Source organism: Tamandua tetradactyla, chromosome 13, assembly GCF_023851605.1.
Source record: "Tamandua tetradactyla isolate mTamTet1 chromosome 13, mTamTet1.pri, whole genome shotgun sequence".
Taxonomy (NCBI): domain Eukaryota; kingdom Metazoa; phylum Chordata; class Mammalia; order Pilosa; family Myrmecophagidae; genus Tamandua; species Tamandua tetradactyla.
Genome location: NC_135339.1, coordinates 35,263,323 through 35,282,040, shown reverse-complemented (window position 1 = coordinate 35,282,040; position 18,718 = coordinate 35,263,323). Strand labels below are relative to the sequence as shown.

The 18,718-nt window shown below is 37.9% G+C and overlaps 1 protein-coding gene across 3 annotated transcripts in view; it reads left to right on the top strand.

Annotated features, from left to right (window-relative positions):
• The window catches only part of ARID5B (AT-rich interaction domain 5B), a 180,196-nt gene that overhangs the window by 36,797 nt on the left and 124,681 nt on the right, over positions 1–18,718 (top strand). For all 3 annotated transcript variants that reach the window (XM_077125205.1, XM_077125207.1, XM_077125206.1), the window contains one exon: positions 1,923–2,148. In XM_077125205.1, the coding sequence (XP_076981320.1) occupies positions 1,923–2,148 (226 nt within the window). The remainder of the gene's footprint in view (positions 1–1,922; positions 2,149–18,718) is intronic.

Genomic DNA, 18,718 nt, shown 5'->3' with positions numbered 1-18,718 from the left:
GGGTGTTGAAAGCCAGCCAGAGCTAGTCATGCCATTTCTTGGAAAAGATCTGAAGCAACTGGTAATTGAAATGATAATCATTTGATCACACAGCTATTTGAAAATAACACTCATCTCTAAACTTGTCTGTTTTGGGGAACCAAATTTGGTAAAACTGTTGCCAAATTCTATTTTTTTCTGAACTTGAGACTTATGTACCATGAGACTTAATTATTTTCCAGTACATTCTAAACTTGGTTTCTGATGTTTCCAGTCCAGAAGCTGTTCCCATATGCTTTGAAACAATACCCAGCCTGAATTTTTATTCTGACATTTAATAATCACCATGTAATAGCTATAAAATGCATGACAACTACAGATCTTTTATTTCAAGAGGATAGTGTAGTGAAACTGAGTGAAGTCATCCGTTGAAATGATTTTTTGTAGTATGCTTCATTGTTTATAAAGTTTTGAAATTTTTTCATGAACAGAGTGTAAAAAACAGTTTCCACTGTCTCCCATTTAGTGGAAGTTAGTATTTAATCATGATAAGGGAAAGGATTCCATTACAAAAGGTCTAGTTTTCATTTTTGATAAGAGTATTTGCTGTTTTGCTGCTGCAACTTTCTTCCCAGAAGCCGCTTGGAACCGGATGAGGAAAAGTGAAATTGTAGATCCTACCTTAAAACATTTTTTAAAATGAAATCCAGGCTGCTTCTTGTGTTAAGCTTATCTTTACCACCACCCTTTTCTTTTTGGGTAGATTTGGAGTAGTGTATATGTCTGTATGTAGGTGTGTGCTAGTGGCAGGAAAGAGGAAAGAGGAAAGAGTCATGTTTAATAGCAAAATTAGCCCAATCGTTTGTGAATTCCTTTTATTGAAGCACTTCGAGACATCTTCCTGTTGTTGTCAAAAATATTACTAAGATTTTGTAAGCTTAGGGGTTTTCACAGCTAAGCTTTCTTAAGAAACGTGAAGTAAAAAGAAATGAAAGAAGTCAGTTCAAGTGAAAATGTCAAATGCTTAAAACTTAAAACTCAAAGAAATGATCTTCTTAAGTCCTTTCCAAAGAACCTCTGGGTAAGGGGGTAGTCCTCTGCCCTCTGCATGGGTATCTGTCCATTAATATCTTGATGGATTAATTCTGAGTCAGAAAAGTTGATTGTTTCCTGGAAGCAATTAGAGATGCTTAGAAATCGAATTTATGATCCAGAGGAGAAACTTAAGTTTCAACTATTTTTCTCAGATTCAAAGGCCTCCTCCTTACTCACCTTCTCCACCCTACCCCATATGTATTAAAAGAAAAAATCAGTTCATTTCTCAACTTACAAAGTTTTCAGGAAACATGAGAATGTGTAAGTTTCTTTCAGTGGGAAATGCGTAACATTCATGAAGTATTTCTTTTGGGATTACATCACAGTTTTATTTAATTTTTAGGACAAAAGTTAAATTCAATATTTGTGTGTAAGCCAAGGGAAAATGTACCATAAACACAGGAATTTTGGGGTGAGTCAGAGTTCCAAGAATCCCAGATTTACTTAGACCATTTATATGGAGACAGGCTAACCATTAGTCATCTAGCTCTCACTTTTTACATTTGCAATTAATTTCACCTAAAAATTAGCTTTTACCCAAGTGGTCAAATAGACAGAGTAAGCTTTGGCAACCAGCATTTAAAATGGTTATTAGAATTACTGCCCTATTTATGGACACTCTCTAATTGTATAACAAATATATCATTCCTTAACCAAGCAGCTAGCAGCGAAAAACCATAGGAATGAAGTGAGTTCCTGAAGATTTTCTGTCACCAAAAAATACAGAAAGTTTGCTAGCATAAGGTTTTGCCTCACAAATGCTATTTCAGATGGGTGTTGGTAGATATTTATCATTCACCTCAGACCCACAAATAATGCGGTTGTTCTTCCCTGACCACCTCTTTTAGGATGAAGTCATTGCAGTTTCCGAAAAGGTGATCGTGAAGCTCGAGGACCTGGTTAAATGGGTCCATTCTGACTTCTCCAAGTGGAGATGTGGCCTCCACGCGGGGCCAGTGACAACAGAGGCCTTGGGAAGGAACGGACAGAAGGAGGCTCTGCTGAAGTACCGGCAGTCAACCCTGAACAGTGGACTCAACTTCAAAGACGTTCTCAAGGAAAAGGCTGACCTTGGTAAGTATCGCCTCACCTTCTAAATCTAACGTGTGGGCGCATACAGTAACTTCGCTTCGTTTGTTATCGATTTTTCTGGAAACTCTGTCCAATGTGTATAATTTCTTGAACTAGATGGAGCCTGGGGATATAGATGGACCGATACCTGGTTAGATAAGGGATGAATGTCACCTTTTGTTTACAGGACCTTCTACCCTGGATGCCTGGGCCACTCCCTGGCTGATACAATACATGGCCTTAGGCAGCTCTCAGTACAGTCTCAAGGGGTGGAACTTTGAGTGGGACACATAAAGTTAAATTAATGAAGACTTTAAATATTTGTTATAAATAAATAGTAAATCTATCAACACCATGTCAGAAGTTCATGTTTTGTATTGGGTGGGAAAGCAAGCTGAGGAAGAGAGATGAGTTAACCTAGAGCCAAGAGCAGCGTCAAAGCAGGGGGAATCCACCCATCAGCAACCCATGGCTTGTGTTTGCCTGAGCTTTTAGCATTCACGGATCACTATTGCCTATGTATTTTTTCTTTTATTCCTTCCCTTCTTCTACACTGAGTTTGAGGGAGAGCTTGGGCTTTGGAGATTTTCTGAGGAGTGTTTGAATACCTGACTCATCTGCTTACTTAGCTCTGTGACCTCAGGCAAATAATTTACCCTCACTGTAAGCCTAGGTTTCTTCATCAGGAAAACAGCGATACCTTACAGGGTTGCCTCGAAGCCACGAAGCCACGTGAGATGTAGGACGTAAAGGGTCTTGCAGAGTGTCTGGCATACAGGAAGTGCTCCATAATCAGTTCTATTGCTCTTTTAACCCTTTCTTCCTCAGTGACCTTAATGGATGTCCTTCACTTGTGTCTTCCGTTTGCTTCTCCCTGTGGCAGTCACTGACTGACAGTAGCATTGCTCAAGAACAAAGTTGTTGGCCTCTAATTTGGACTAGTTATTTCCTCTTTAGGCAAAGAGGAACTTCACTTTTAACATAGTAAGGCAACTTTTTCTTTCATTCTAGAACAATGCTGATTTTCACAGACCTATTTTATGTCTTAATGTGAAAACTTCCTGTTGTTTTTTAACCTAGAATTTAGCTATTACAGTAAACCCAGACTATTTGTTTCAATTGGCCTAAAGAGGCTGAAAAAAGCCAGCACTGATTGTGTCCTTCATGTGATTCTGGGTATTGCTGGGTTGTGTTGGGTGTGGGGTTAGCATTAGTATCTCCTTCCAGTATGAATTTAATGATCAGCAGCTTCTTGGCATCTTTCAGTCGATGTCAGAACAGTAATTTTTTGGACATGGTTGCCTGATGTCAAGTGTACATTTAGAGAAAATTATTAAACTAGTGGTTTTCCTTCTAAAGCCAAAAAAGCTATGTTTTTTTTTAGTTGGCTTCCTATCTATGGTATTACACTCCCCAATTAATTTTGTGAAATGTACAATAAGAAGTCTACTGATGTGTGATAATGCTGTATAATATATTTGTCATGTTTTTTCCTAATATACAGTCTAAGTTGTATGACCATTATCTTATATTTTCTTTAACATCAAAATCTTTATTTTTTTTTAGTTATAGAATATAGTGTTACTAATAAAAAACTAAACAGGAAACCCACTGGGGGACAAAAGGATGTGTAGATGGTTAAGCTTGATGTCAAATGTATAAACAAGGGTATTTATAGAGAAGGTTATTTTGTGTTAAAAATTGATACTTTGTTAACGAACGGGAAAAGAAGCCCAGTCTTCTTAATTTAATCAAAAGATTTAGAGATTTTGCTCTTCCTTAATTCTAAAAAATGTCCATGATCCACCTTTTTGGCAACTGGTTCCAGAGGAAATTGTTTAATAGTGAATATTCGAAGTATTTGCAAGTGGTGTGGCCTAGGAATTCCAGTGTCCTGCTTTTTAATCTAGTTGCTCATTGGATTCACCAGGAGAATTTAAAAAATAATATTGATTTCTGAGCCAGCTTCCACAGACTCTTCATTTAGTGGGTCTCAGGCAAGGCCAAGGCGTCTTTACTGATAAAAGGCTTCCTAGGTGATTCATACATTTTTCAGCCTCATTTAGGAGGCAGCTCTACAATTAGGGCTGAGGAAGGGAAAACAACGAACAGAAGACTTGATTGGTACGTTTTCTCTGATGGGCAAGCAATACTTACGTACTTAAAAAATAAATCAAATATGCCTTTAAGGATAGAATCTGGGGCCTTGAAATTCTACTTAGCTGGTATGAACTGTGGGGAATTTGAGACAAATAGCTTTTGTAACAGGAATGCACAGTGTGTTGTAATAATGTGGAAAGAGAAACAAAAACTTTCCTTAATGTAATGAGTTTCCATTATCTGCCTGATCTAAGGTTACAAGCTAATATTGTCAGGATTTATATTGGGGAGATAGTGGGTGTCATTTGCCGTGTACGCATTCCTGTCCCAGCAACTTTCTCTCAAACCTCTTCCTCTCTCCTGTCTGCAGCATTAAAATATTTGTTGTCTGTTCTTTTCTTTCTTCGCAGTGGTTTTCTTATCTCCCTTTCTCTCTGCCACACTGAAACCACCTCCAATACCACATTGTTAATGGAAGTTCACACACTTATTAAGTTTTTCCTTCTCTAGAGCCCTTCCAATTCCTCATTGTTCTTACCAAAGAAAGAAGATGAACTGTGAGATTACTTAAGACCCCCTCTTTTTTTTTTTTTTTTTCTCTTTTTCTGGTGGAAGTAAGCAAAGAATGGAAAGATCTCACCCTGTTGTGGATAAAATAAAACTCCAATTTTTTTTTTTTTAAAGAGCTGAATCAGTCCATCATGTTAAAACTTCAATAACGAAATAATTAGGCTGCCTTTTAAGGAAGGGATTTTAAAATATAAAAGCTAATTAAAGAACGCCTCAGTGTTTAGGTAGAACAAGTTCCTTTTAATCCCAGTTTGTGTCACTTCCTGTCTCTCTCTGAATAGTAAAAAAAAAAAAACAAAACAAGAATGTTCTCAAATGTGTGTCCGCCAACAAATTATACTCCACAAAGAGAAACTTTGCCCCAAATGGCAGTTTCCAATAACTGTTCTGATTAAAGTCACAACAACCCTTTCCTTTTTTTATCCCTTCCCCCCCCATCTGAAATACATTGGAACGATATTTGTGGGTATCGTATTTGCTTTTTAAAAATCTCTGGAGTTTTCATTTAAGATTCAAAATGACTGGACTAAAACTGCAGATAGCTCGAGATAATTATCAGTAAGAGCTGATAATCTAAAAAAAAAACATTTCTGAGATGTGGTGAAGCACATTCACTGTCTTCCCTTCTCTTTGTCCTTTTCAAAGAAAGAAAGTTCAATATGAAACCAATGCAAATTGTGACTTTACTCAGCGAGGTATTTTACCTTCCTTCAGACTGTTTCATACTGAGGAGTATTAAAAAAGAAAGAAAGAAAGAAAAAATAACGATGTTAAAATAAAAGGGTTAAGGGATGTATTATTCATAAGCATAATGAACACAGGAACCTGTTTTTCCAGAAGAATCGGGTTGATTAAATCATTCACTACACAGGCCCCTAGTTATTTATTTTTGTCCTTAGAATTACAGCACTTAGCTTTTGTAATAAAGTGGACTTGATACCCATATTTGGTATGGCACTTGGAAGTAGTCGAATGAAGAATTATTTCGTTTTACAAAATTTTTAGCAACTAAGAAATATAAACACTGTTGTTTAAACATAGCAAACTTGCATTTTTTATTCCTTGGGCTATAGTTTGAAAAAAAAATTCAAATTATTTTTTATAACACTGCTTCTTACACAGTTCCTTTAAGTGAATTTTGAAAGCTACAGTGTAAGCTTTATTGGTCTATAAATATGTCATTATAGTTGGACTACATTTATATGCTTTGGATTGTTGTTTAAGCCAAGAAAATATGTCTCTACAGGTTGACTTTTTATTGAAACCCTTTGAGGCATACAACAGAATGTATTTTAGGCCAAGGTTATTAAATCAGCATTTTCATTTTTTTGCAGCAGACTCATTGTCAATTATGCTGCCACAAACTGTCTGTGGAAGGGCAGTTATGAATGGTTTCATCTCCAAATGTGTCTTTAGAAAAAGAAAGAAAAGATAGAGCCCTCTGAGCTGAAATCGAGAAAAGAGACTAAGAGATGGTGGGTGTAGGCCTGGCTGAATTTAATGATGGGGCTTCCCTCACTTCAATTTCTGTTTCTGAAGCCCCATCAAATGAAGAAAGAGTGGCTTCCCCCGCCCCTTCTCTTGCTGGGGCTTTCAGTGTACTTTTGGGAGCAGATAGCTTGGTGGTGTCGAAAGAGCCGTGGATGGGACATCAGGAGAATCTGAGCGCTCCCTGCAGCTGTGTTGGAAAACTCGGTGTGTCTTTATACCTTAAAGTTCCATGACTGTAAAACGGGTAATAGTCACCTTGGTTTGTCTAGTCTATGAAAGCATTTGCGATTCTGAGCTCTATGGCAGTGTTATCACTATATTATTATTATTATCAGAAGGAGGTTCTATAAGATAGGGAGCTGTGCCCTACAATGTCAGCTTCTTTGTTCCTTTGAATTTCCCGAATCACATGTCGTGGTTTATGGCAGCGCTTACCGTGGTTAACTGTCTGCCTCGATGGAAGATTTTATTACCAGGCCCTTCGGATCCTTGCTTGTTTCTTTGTGTTTGGTTGGTTGGTTAGTGTACATACCCCTCACACCCGTCTCTCCTCCCAAAGATTCTATTAAAATAAGCTGGCAAGTAAATGACCAGTGGTCAAGTGTTGTCTCAGAAATTGACTGTAGTCTTAGCTTGAGAATTCTGGTGGCTTTGTATTTTCAGTGGCTGCTTCCAATCACTTTTGAGTTTGGTGTATCAGGCTGCTCTCCGGGGTGTACATGTGGGAGAGAGTTTTGGTCTATGATGAAGGAAAGAGTATACATATCTCTAATAAGAATCATGCTAAGGTATTGAAAGATTGTCGTAATAAGAGCTTTTCACTTGAGACGTCTGATGAACTTGTTAGGATTGAAAACGTGAGTTCGTCCTTCCTTCTTTCCTTCCCCTCCACTTCCTCTTCCCTCCCCTCCCTCTCCTCTCTCTCTCCTCCCTTCCTTCCTTTTCTGATTTAAATGTTGTATATATCTTTAAAGAGCCTTATGAGGGTATTTGTCGTTTACATTGTAACTTCCAGTGCTGGGCTATTTGTCCCATTTTCCTTAATATTGCAACTTGAGAGGTTTCTTAGATGATGTATTTTTTGATTATTCTCTTCATGAATATCATAAGAAATGTCTTCATACCAGCATCTTCGCTGAAATAAATTTGGTCATGTAAGTATTCTTAAGTTCACGATAGAAATTAATTACATATGGGACATATCAAACATTTGTAAAGAGACTTTCCAAAAAATTTTCTCACGAGTTCCTCTGAAAAAATGTTTGTGTACCATGCATTCTTGAAAGATTTGGACCATAGCACAGTAAACTTTGGAGAAGGCATCCTGCCCAAGTGCCAACATAGGTCCTTTTTCAAGCAGTTTGCCTTGTGTCATTATAAAGCAATATCCCAAAGGACTTTTGAGGATAAAAAGTTCCCTCTTCCGAGAATCAGCCTCTAAGGCATTCAAAGCTTTAGAATGATTCAGTAACAGACTATTTACTAAGAAACTGGGGATATATAGGGAGGTTATTCCCTTTCATTTGAAAGTTAAAATTCAGCTTGGCCTTCTGATCAAACAGTTGACATTGTCCTGAAATGATGGTCAAATGAGCAAGCAAAAAGTGTCTAGAAAAGTAACATTCATGTATGTTGTCTGCACACAAATATCTCAGTTCTTTCTGCTAGAAGGGAAGTCTTTGCAAAATCAACTGAAGGGCAGTTTGTAAAATTTAGGAATGTGTTCTTACTTTTAGATTTGGAAATTTGGGTGCTATTTGTAGTATCCAGGTTACTAGTATTCACCTCAATGGAAACAACATATGGGAACTTTGAAAACAAGGTAAAAGACTCTGGCTTTTTCAGAGCCCCTCTTAGAATTGTCAGGTTGGAAGGGACATTGATCTACCTGAGGTGTCCTTCTCCTTTATCTCTAAATGGGAGTCAATCCCCTTTTTACTTGGCTAAACAAATATATATATATTCTTTATTGGCTGTGGTTTCTAGCTCTCACCGTCCAGGTTGCTTGTGTCAGGACACACTTGAGATGGTCCTCTACACCGCTTTACTCATTTACATTGTAAGAGCTCATCAGAACCTTGGAGCCAGACCAGAAGTGGCTTCCAGTGGAATAGAAGCCATGGCACATTTTCATGGAAGACCAACGCTCTGAGGGGCTGGCATGGCATTCTCCAAGTGTGGTCACCAGCTTTTAGTTTAGTTTTGTTTTTTAATACAGTAGTATTATTGAGTGCAGACTATTATCTCATGAGTGCCACTGCTAAACAGCATGGCAGGAACCACTGTGATTCAATATCGGTATGCCATTCGAGTTTCTGTAATAATACTACAACATTTAGGTAGGACTTGCCCAAATTGATTTTTGTCTCAAAGTTCCATGGTTGAAGACCAGCTTGATGTCCAGTTTGTTTAAGCTGCTGTAACCAAATAAGGTACAGAACTACAAGTCTTCCCGAAATGATTATGCGTGGTAGTTTAATTCATTATCATCCTTCTGGACTCCAGCTGCCCTTTTTTTTTTTCCTGTCACCTTGTCTTGGATCAGATACCCCATGGCTACGTCTATGAAAAAAAGGCTACAATGGAGAAGGTAATCAACCCATATTTTGTCTGCAGCTTCATTAATGAGAATTGTGAAGTATCACACAGAGATCTGTCTGAAGTTGTCACCATCTGATGGGAAGTTAACCAGAGATGAAAGGGTAAACTCAGCTGTTGTTTGTCTGATTCCATTGCTATGTATACATGCAGTTTTTAGTCTCTGACTGTGTATCGAGTCTACTAGAAAAAGTCTTTCAGGTAGCCTTGGCTTCAGAGAAGCTCTTAAATTTCTGGTATTATAGGTAGATTTACAAACCCGAAGCAACTATTCTTTTTGCATTTGGTAATAGGAGTGGGTTGTCTGTAAAGAACAACCCTGAGTGGTCCACAGTGGTCTTACCAAGTATACCTTAAAAAGTACAACATTGATTCCATGTCTCAGATGTGCTTTAAAATATTTGTATATTGCAGTCACATATACACAACTCGAATTTTCAGTTGTGTTTCTAAAATGAGATTTGATCGAACAGTTCCCCTTTCAGTTGGAGGTGACTGATGCTTTTCTCCTTTTCTCTCATCATAACTCTAAGATGTTTTTGTTTGCCTTCCACCTCGCATCTCTTTAGCCACTGCATGATTACTAATGGAAGGCCGTTATTATGATTGTTATCACGATAGCATCACTTCAGAATACAGAGTACGTATATCTTCCATGTGAACTGATGTGGGTTTCCAGAAGATTTTGTGAACAGACACTTGATTTGGGCATTTCGGCTTAATACTCTTTAGTATTGATGCCAATTCTTCTCAACAGTGCTTTGTCTTTTAGAGTACTTTGAATGTAAGGTTTTATTGCAAAACATTAATTTTCTTAAATGTCAAAGATTCACTCCCCTTCTCTCTATGTGTTTAAGCCTGTAGCTTGCACAGGTCACTGCAGAGAAATGCTGAGGTTTGGACCTTTACTCCAATTTAATAAATAAATTTATTTGGGACAGACTGGAATAATAATGGCTCAAAGGCTTTACAGTGTGCTTCATGCACAGTAGGGGCCAGGCAAATAGTGCTGCTGATTCAGGATTTTCCTAGTTGTCCAGCCCTGTGGGTTTTCATTCAGTGAGCTGGGATAAAGAGGGCTTGCTTCTTCCTTCCTTAGAATCCCAGAGCCCTAACTTGCCTAGAACTCTCCCCCTTTGGACTTCCCACTATTATTTTAAAAAATCATTTCCAGCATCTTTTATACTTCTGATCGTCTTTAAATATTGTTTTCAACTAGTAGTCCTTCCTGCTTCTGTAACCTCCTGCTTACTGGACAAAATTCATATGCCGTAGACAAGCATCCCATTAAATACTTGTTTAGTCCCCACTTCCATTTTCTTTTCTTTTTATTTCTTATTCAATAGCTTTTTCATTGTTGTTATTTCCCTGACTATGAACGTTACCCGTACTCATTTTAGAACATGTAAGAATCCAGACAAAAAACAAAAAATATAAGTTGTTTATTTTCCTAAACCCAGAAATAACTGCTGTTAGCATTTATATCTGTTCATATGAATTATATATGTTTTTATATATGTGTATGGATTTCTATAAAGGCAAGAAATACACTTTTTCCCCCATAAAAATAAAATCTACTTTTTCGGAGCCTACCCCTGCCCCTCTGCATTTGGCCGGATACGTCATGACTATATCTGTGTTGTCAAATATTATTCTACATTTTGTTTTCCTGACTGCATAGTGTTCTACTTTAGAAATGTTTCATAGTTGAATTCTCTACTGCGGGATATTTACATAGCTTCCGATTTCCCACAAATGCTGTGAAATTTTTGTAACTATACATGTATCCATAACTATTTTCTTATACATTTATAGAGGTAGAATTGCTAGCTCAAATGCACTCAGAATGCTAAAATTTTCTAGCCTTGTATCTTATTACTACTTCCTTATGCAAACCTTCTGCCTCGGCCTGAACTAGTCTAACTGCTTGGTCTTCTTTCTCTGTAACCACACACCCACACTCCCCTGCTCCCAAATTCTCCCATTTGTGTGGAGTGGCTCACTGCCTCTTTGCTTACTCTTAGAATGTCCCCTCCAGGACTCTTGTGGAAATTCTCTTTTCTTTGACTCAGCTTAAGTGTCTGAAGCCCTTCTTAGCCATCCAGCTCATAGGATTTGTATTCCCTTCTTTATTGAGCTCTTATCTTATCACACTTAGTGTCTCTACCACCTTACTGAGCTCCTTACTCTGTAACTACCAATATAATGCGGTACCTTTTTTTTTTTTTCACGTTTGTCTTTATCTTCCCAGTTACAGTCTTAATTCTATAGTGTAGGTACTTGATAACTTCAAAGCGTATCTGGTAGGTTAGGTAAACATGCAGCTTTTATGATCAGCCTCCTTTAAAATGCCTGGAGTTTTCCGCCCCTAGTGTATTCGGGATGCTTACCTGTGTTTGAAGGTAGCTTTGACTTCTTTTGCAGCAATTTCTAGAACACCCTCTCCTGGAGGGGCTGTCCCTGGTAGAAGCAACATGTTTGGGGTATTGAGTTGCTAACTGTTCTTGGCTTAATTTGTTGTCAATCATCTGTAGACTCATTCTGGGAAATTTATTGTGAGGGCTTTTGAACATGCTGAAAACTAGCATGCTAGCCTAAGGAGTTGGGGGATTGTAGGGGTTCGTAGTGTGTATGTGTGGGGGGTGCGTTTTACATATTAATACTGGCACTTATTAATTCCTCTCTTCCTCTAGGGAATCATTTTCATGTTTCAGGATTATAGCACTGACAAAAATGTTCAGGGAAATAAGCAAATCCAGACTGGACTTGTTCTGCCTTATCTTTTTATTATCAGCTTTTGTAATCTGTCTTTTTTTAGGTGATAGGTTATTAAGGAGATGGTTTTCGTATGACATCTAATGTTTCTTATTCTAGGCAATTGCACTGTTTTAATCCTTGCCTCCCTGAAAATGGTTATTTGCTAATCATTGTGGAAGGTCTTGTTCACCTTCCAAGTACCCATTCTTTACCCTTGGTTCACAAAGAAAGTCTTCTATTAGGCCCTATAAAAACAATAGTTCGTGCCTGGCCTGTTCTCTCAATAAGAAATAAGACATTGTTTTCATAGCAGTGCTTGAAAATAAGGCAGATTTCAAAGCAAGATGAAACATATACTTTTCTAGTAGAAAAAAACCTATAGTCACCTGGCTAATTAACTGTCGTGTGATGGGTGTGTGCATAAATAGAGCTTTTCACATGTGCAGGCCTCTGTGTGGTTTGTAGTTTTTAAATTGAGAATACTCATTTAGTCCCCATTGTTTTCTATTAATGTTTTCAATCAAAGATTTAGAATAATAAGCAAGCACAAACACTACCATTTTAGGGTAGCTTCTTTAAAAAAAAAAAATCAGTGAATTTGTATCAGAGAAGTTGTAGGTTTATAGAACAGTCATGAATAAAATACAGGCCCCCAAATAACAGCCTGTCGTTAAGACCTTGCATTGGTGTGGAACATGTGTCACAATTGATGACGGCACATTTTTATAATTGTACTGCTAACTGCAGTCCATGGTTTAACTTAGGGCTCACTGCTTGTGTAGTGTAGTTCCGTGGGTTCTCTCCTGTTGCCATATATACAATCTAACATTCCTCTTTTAAACTCAATTGGGATATGTATTAACCTTTTAATAGTCAATTATGTGGTAGTGGAAAGGGCTGGAACTTTAAGATATGAACCTGGCTTCTCATCAGGCTCCATAAACTGTGTGGCCTCAAAAGCTTTAATTGTTTTGATTGCTTATTTGTAAATAAGAGTTAATACCTATCTCACGAGATTGGGGAAGATTAAGTCAGATCATGGGAAAGCACCAAGTATACACTGGGAGCATTTAGTCAAGAACACTAGTTTCCTTTCCTCTTTCTTGTGTATGTGCATGGGTGTGTGTATGTGCGTGTGTGTGTTTGTGTGTGGGCAGGCATGAGGAATCGAACCCAGGTCTCCCACACGGCAAGCAACAGCTCTGCCTGCTGCGCTACCATCGCACCGCCCCCTTTCCACTTTCTTTTAAACCTTGTAAAATGCTGTTTTCTTTCCCAAAAAGTAAAGTGGACAGTCATGACATAAAAAGATTACGAAAATATATGGATAACAGTAGAACATGATTACTTTGAATAAACCATGATCCCAGTTCTCTAGGGGCCCAGAAAACCTACAGAATTATTTTGAAGGCCATTTAGTGTGATTTTTTTTACAATTGAAATTTCTATTCTAGAATTTACCTGAATCTAGATTGCCGTGCAAGCCATCTGCCATTGACTTCCCCTCATCACTCTTAGGTCATAACTGAGCAGTCTAGCCTAGTTGTTTAAAAAGCAGGAATTCAGAGTGCACTTTGGGATATCTCATGAAAAGTAGTTGCTGAGCTCCTCCGTGCTTTTCTAACCGTGTACAGGCTCTTTTGCAGATTATTGGGTATCTCTGGGTAGGTGTGTGCATATGCCCATGTTTTTTTGTGGGAAGATCTGAATTAGAATCCCCTTTTGACTTGAGATGTCTCATTTTTTCAAAAGAAATAAAACTCAGTGGTGTGGCTGTAGTTTTGTGTGTTGTTTTTTCTTGAACATTATGAATGAGAATTTTCAGTGTATGCCAGGAGAGCCTGAGTTATGTTGCAGTAACAAACACCTCCAAAATCTCAATGGGTTAATAAAGCAAAGGCTTATTTTGTGTTTATGTAAAGGTCTTTGTGGGTCTGTGGAACTCTACAGAATAGTTTTTCCCTTTGTGACGGCTCATCACTGGGATGAGCCTTCTAAACACGTACTTCCATGCTCAAATAAAAAGGGGAAAAGAAAAAGGCAGAGAATTAAATACCAGCATTTAAATGTTTACATTGAGTAATAGCCCACATTTCATTAATCAATGAAATGACTAATTTCATGCCATCAAATTTCATTAATCAATGAAATGATTAGTTTCATGGCAATGTCTTACTTCAAGGCGGTGGGGATGTATAATCCTACCACATTGTTGGAAAGGAGAGGAGAATCAGATATTGGTGAGCATTAGAAATATCTGTCATATGCATTTAGGATGATTATCTGATAGAATCATAAAATCTCAGGACTGAAAGGAACTACAGATACTCTGTTCACAAGATTCTAGTTATGGCATCTTTTGCACACTTAGGACTTCTTAAATGTCTCTTCCAGAAATCTTGGTTAGTTGACTTTTGTTTTTTCAGTGGTTGGGAATTCATTATTCTATGAGGCAGTCCCAACCCACCTTTGATCCATCTCTGTGTTAGAAATCCTTGCTCTTGATGAACTTAAATCTGACATGTATGGTTTATGGTATCAACAGCAGTATTAACTTCATGCTATTTTTCCTAGAGCTGTTCCCGTATCAACATAGAATAAATCAAATTCTTCTCATTCTTGAGAACCTTTCAAATATTTGAAAAAGGTTGCCAGCCCTTCTCACAACTCTCTGCCCCCCACCCTCAGCTTTTCCTTCTCCAGCTCACACATCAATCACGCAATCCCGCAGTTCTTAGATGATGTGATTTATTGTTCCTTCACCTTTCTGATGGCCCTTATCCAAAGAAATTAAGTTGTCCCTGCCACTTTCAAAGTGTAATTATATTTGCCTGTATTTAAAGAGAGGGTGAGACTCCAATCTCTTTTTTCCTCTTAATTTTACTTTTTATACATGTAAAAATTTAAACCCCACAGAAATGAAAGTCCTTCTTTACCTTCTAGCCAACTCCACTCCTTTGTCCAGAAAATAACACATTGCCAACAATGGTGGTTATTCTTCCCGTTATCTCTGTGTGTGCAGATAAATTATTTTGCTTTAAAATAGTATCTTGCGAGTGCATTATTTCGGCTTACTTTCGTCAGTCTTTTATGTAGACCTGAGGCTGTGCTGTCCACTGTGGCAGCCCCTAGCCACTTGTCACTACTGAGCACTTGAAATATACTCAGTCTCAGCTGAGACTGAGACCGAATTTTTAATTTAATTAATTTAGATTGAAAATTTAAAACTGAAGCTATGTGACAAATATCTTTGTCAAACATAGCTGTTGTTTTGGTAGAACTACGTACTTTTCACTTTCACTGTTGAATACTTAGCCTGTAAATCGGATGCACTGTAAGTGTAAAATGCACACTGGATTTCAATAACAGCATAAAAAAGAATATAAAGCATCCCATTAATAATTTTTATATTGATTACATGTTGAGATAGTAATATCTTTGTATATGTTAGGTTAGATGAAATATGTGATTGCAATTGATTTCATCTTTTCCTTTTTTTTTATGCTGACTAGAAAATTTTAAATTATTTATAGGGCTCACATCGTATATATATTGGGCAGTAATGATCTAGAGAGACTTGGGCAGCTGCGGTGTTTAGCCAAACCTTTTATTTTGACGTGGAATCACTCTCATGTACACTGAATGTTTAATAAGGCCAGGGTGCTATACTTGCTCCTGAGGAACCATAACAATGAAAGAGACCCCTGTCCCTGCCCTCAGGAACATATAGTGTCCCAGAGCAGACAGAGACAACTGTGTTATTAACAGACTATTGCTGGTGCATGGATGGCAGGGGTAAAGGTAAGCCCAGTGCACGGAGAGGACGAAGGAAGGTTCCTGAACTTAGGCTTAATTCAAACTTGTCTTTCCAGCTAGAAATCCTATGCTTGATGTTAAATGTTGACCTTTCATTGTCTCCGATAAATACAAAAACTTTGTATTTATCGGATCATATTTGGCCTGTCTGGTTAGCAGAAGAAATAACTATATTGTGCATTCCTCATTGAAATTCCTAATATTCAGCCAGAGCTTTATCACTTCCACCCAGAAAGTGTTTTGAGATGTTCAAGGTAAGATAATTAAGCTTACGGCTCTTTCTTGATTTATTTGGATTTGCTGAGTTTCATTTGTTTTATAACTATGCTTTTTATGCCTAACAATAAGTGCTCTGGCTATGAAAGAATATCAGTTGAATTACAAAATGTTGTCTTTATCTCTTTGTTGGGTGTCCTTGATTCATCACATCAATAGTTTCATATTATATTCTTAGGATATAACCTACAAGCCAAGAAAAAAGTTTGCAATTTTAGATGGCAAATGTTAGAACTTTTCCATGGAAATGTCAGATTTCTACCTAGTTAAATTATTCAAGATTAAAAATGGATCTAGGGTTGCTTAATCAAATAAATTCCTATAAAACGTTTTCTCTCAAAGACAATGTTAGTGGTAGATCTCACAGAATCAGAGAGTTGATGCTGGGCAGGGCTTTCTGGCTGAACTGAACTTGTGGCATGTCTCCATTCCGGATGTGAAGGTAGGGACTGGTGTACAATTTATACTCTTGGTAGGGGGTGCAGGTTTGACAGAAAGTATATGATAATCATCATCTTTCCCCTGTTCCCCCAAAAGTATAATATAGGCTCTAAGGTAGTGCTTGAATGTTCTGCTGGAGAATTATCTGCATCTTGGTTCAGAACTAAGAACCCATGGATGCATTTTTGTGGATATGCCCAATTCCCCCCACCCCTCAATTCTGTGTGCAGAATTTTGTGTATATATATGCACATTTTCTTGGGAAACCATTTGTAGCTTCCATCTGAATCTGAAAAGGGATCTGTGATGACAAAAAGTTATGAGATACTTTTTTTTAATTACTTTTTTAAAAAAGCCATCCCTTAAGCATTCCAGCTGAATTTCATGTACTATTTTTTCACAGTATTCCCTCCGTATGGACAGGTAGCTAGATTCAGCCTGTCTAGTGGTGCTTAAACTTTGGAGGCTGACTTTTAGTTGACTTGGGAAGTCTAAACAACACTGTGGACCCTCTCTCCAGAAAATATTTACTCCCAGAAAGTTTGAATGAAATTTTCAGACATTCATGAACTACCCCCTGAATTTGGCCCATGTAGCCCTGTTTAAGAATTGCCAGTTGACTGCGTTTAAGGAGTATAAAATGTCATGCTATGAAGAAGGAAAACAAGGACAGTGTGTGTCCACTTCAAGGGTTGGTGGTATCCACTTTCAGACGCAAGGACTTCGGTAGTCACACATGCGTGGGAACACAGAGCAGGCCTCTCTCATCTCACATGTTTCTCTCTCATATTTGCAGGTTATAAATTTTGACAGCAGGGATGGGTAATAGGTAAATCTTATTTTCTACCATCTGGGATAATCTAGACATGCTGTGTTCATGTTGTATCTTTCTTAGTTACCTCCTCTTTAAAGTGTTGGTAGGGAAACTTACACTATTGGGAGGCTTTAGTAAAACTTGTTTCGTAAAGTAGAACATCCTTTTTTAATGTAAATATATATTTAGGACTTAATTTTTATATATCAGCTTTTTGTACAGTGAGGCCTACTGAAGGATTCTTTTGAAAACCTTTTTGTTGAATTGACCCATTGGTCACGTCTCATATAAGCAATACGCTTAAGAGAATCAATTTCATGTTCGATATTCTAAATATATATGAAATAATGACTTTTTGTGTTTTAGTTAGGGATGTCTGCATAGTGTTTATGGGTCTAAATTTGACCTGTTTTCTGAGGGCATTCATTGAAACCCAAGATGAGAAGTCTTTTCTGTTTTTTTCTCCAATTGAGACCCCACTGACCAATTACTGTACTAAACTAATGCTAGGGAAGAGAATGCAGACTTTCCCTTTTAATCCAAGATGCTGTCTGGCTTGTGGTAGGTACTAAATACATATGTTGGATGCATGAATAAATAACTAAGCTTTAAATCTTATACTTAATCCTAGACCCAGACTTAAACCCCAGGTTCCCAATTTCTAACTTTATGATATTGGGCAAGTTGTAGAATTTCAGTTCCCTCATCTGTAAAATGGTTCCAATAATTCCTATTGCATAGGGTTGTGAGGAATTAATGACACTGTACTCCAGGCACTTAGGACAATGTCTGGCACAACAAAGCATTTGATAAATTATTAAAGCCTTCATCCTTACACTGGGCTACCCTAGACTTCAGTCATTTGTATACCTACTTCACAATTTTTCTCATGTTAGTACAAGCTATGTTTTATTATATACTGAATATTTTTCTTTACATTAGCTTCTTTTTTACTTAAATAATTGTGTTTGACAGGAAACTCTATACCGCTATTGTAAATGGAAAACCTTGCTATAAATATTGGTAAAGGGAAATACATAATTCCTAAGGAAAAAAAATGTGTTTATCTATGTACCACCTAAAATTGACTTGTATAGCGCTGCTAAGTCGTTACCTGTGAGGTTTTTTCCTTCGGCAGTGGCTCACCTTGGGCTACTGATAACGATGAGACCCTCTCGAGCCCTGATGAGGCTCATGTCCACAGACTGGAACCACTCGCCCTGAATCAATCACCTAAAGGCTCAGAAGTGGGACTGCCACACAGATGTGACGTCTGAAGATAACTCCTCATGTACCTGTCCTTTGTGTGAGTCAATTACAGGGTTAACTGAGCACAGGAGATTAGATGCTGTCGAAACAGTAAAATAAATGCAGCAGCCCTGCCTTCAAGATGCCTGGACTCTTACAAATGGCTCAATCTTCAACCCCTGCCTGGGGCCGGGGACTGCCGAGTCTCAACTCTGGGCCATTTCTGAACAGGAATCCCAGCAGGGTGAGGAAAGGGGGATAATAGTCATTATCAACTGGCCCAAAAGAGTTTTTGCATAACCTTGCAAAACATAGTCCTAGGTGAAACTAGTTTCTTGAGAAATTTGCCCAACTAAGGGTGATTGGCTGAGGTTGAATCTTTCAGGTTGTCTAGACTCCTTGACTAAGCTTTGGGTTCCAGCTAAGCAAAAGGGAACGGCCCCTGTCTGAAAGGGGAGTGTA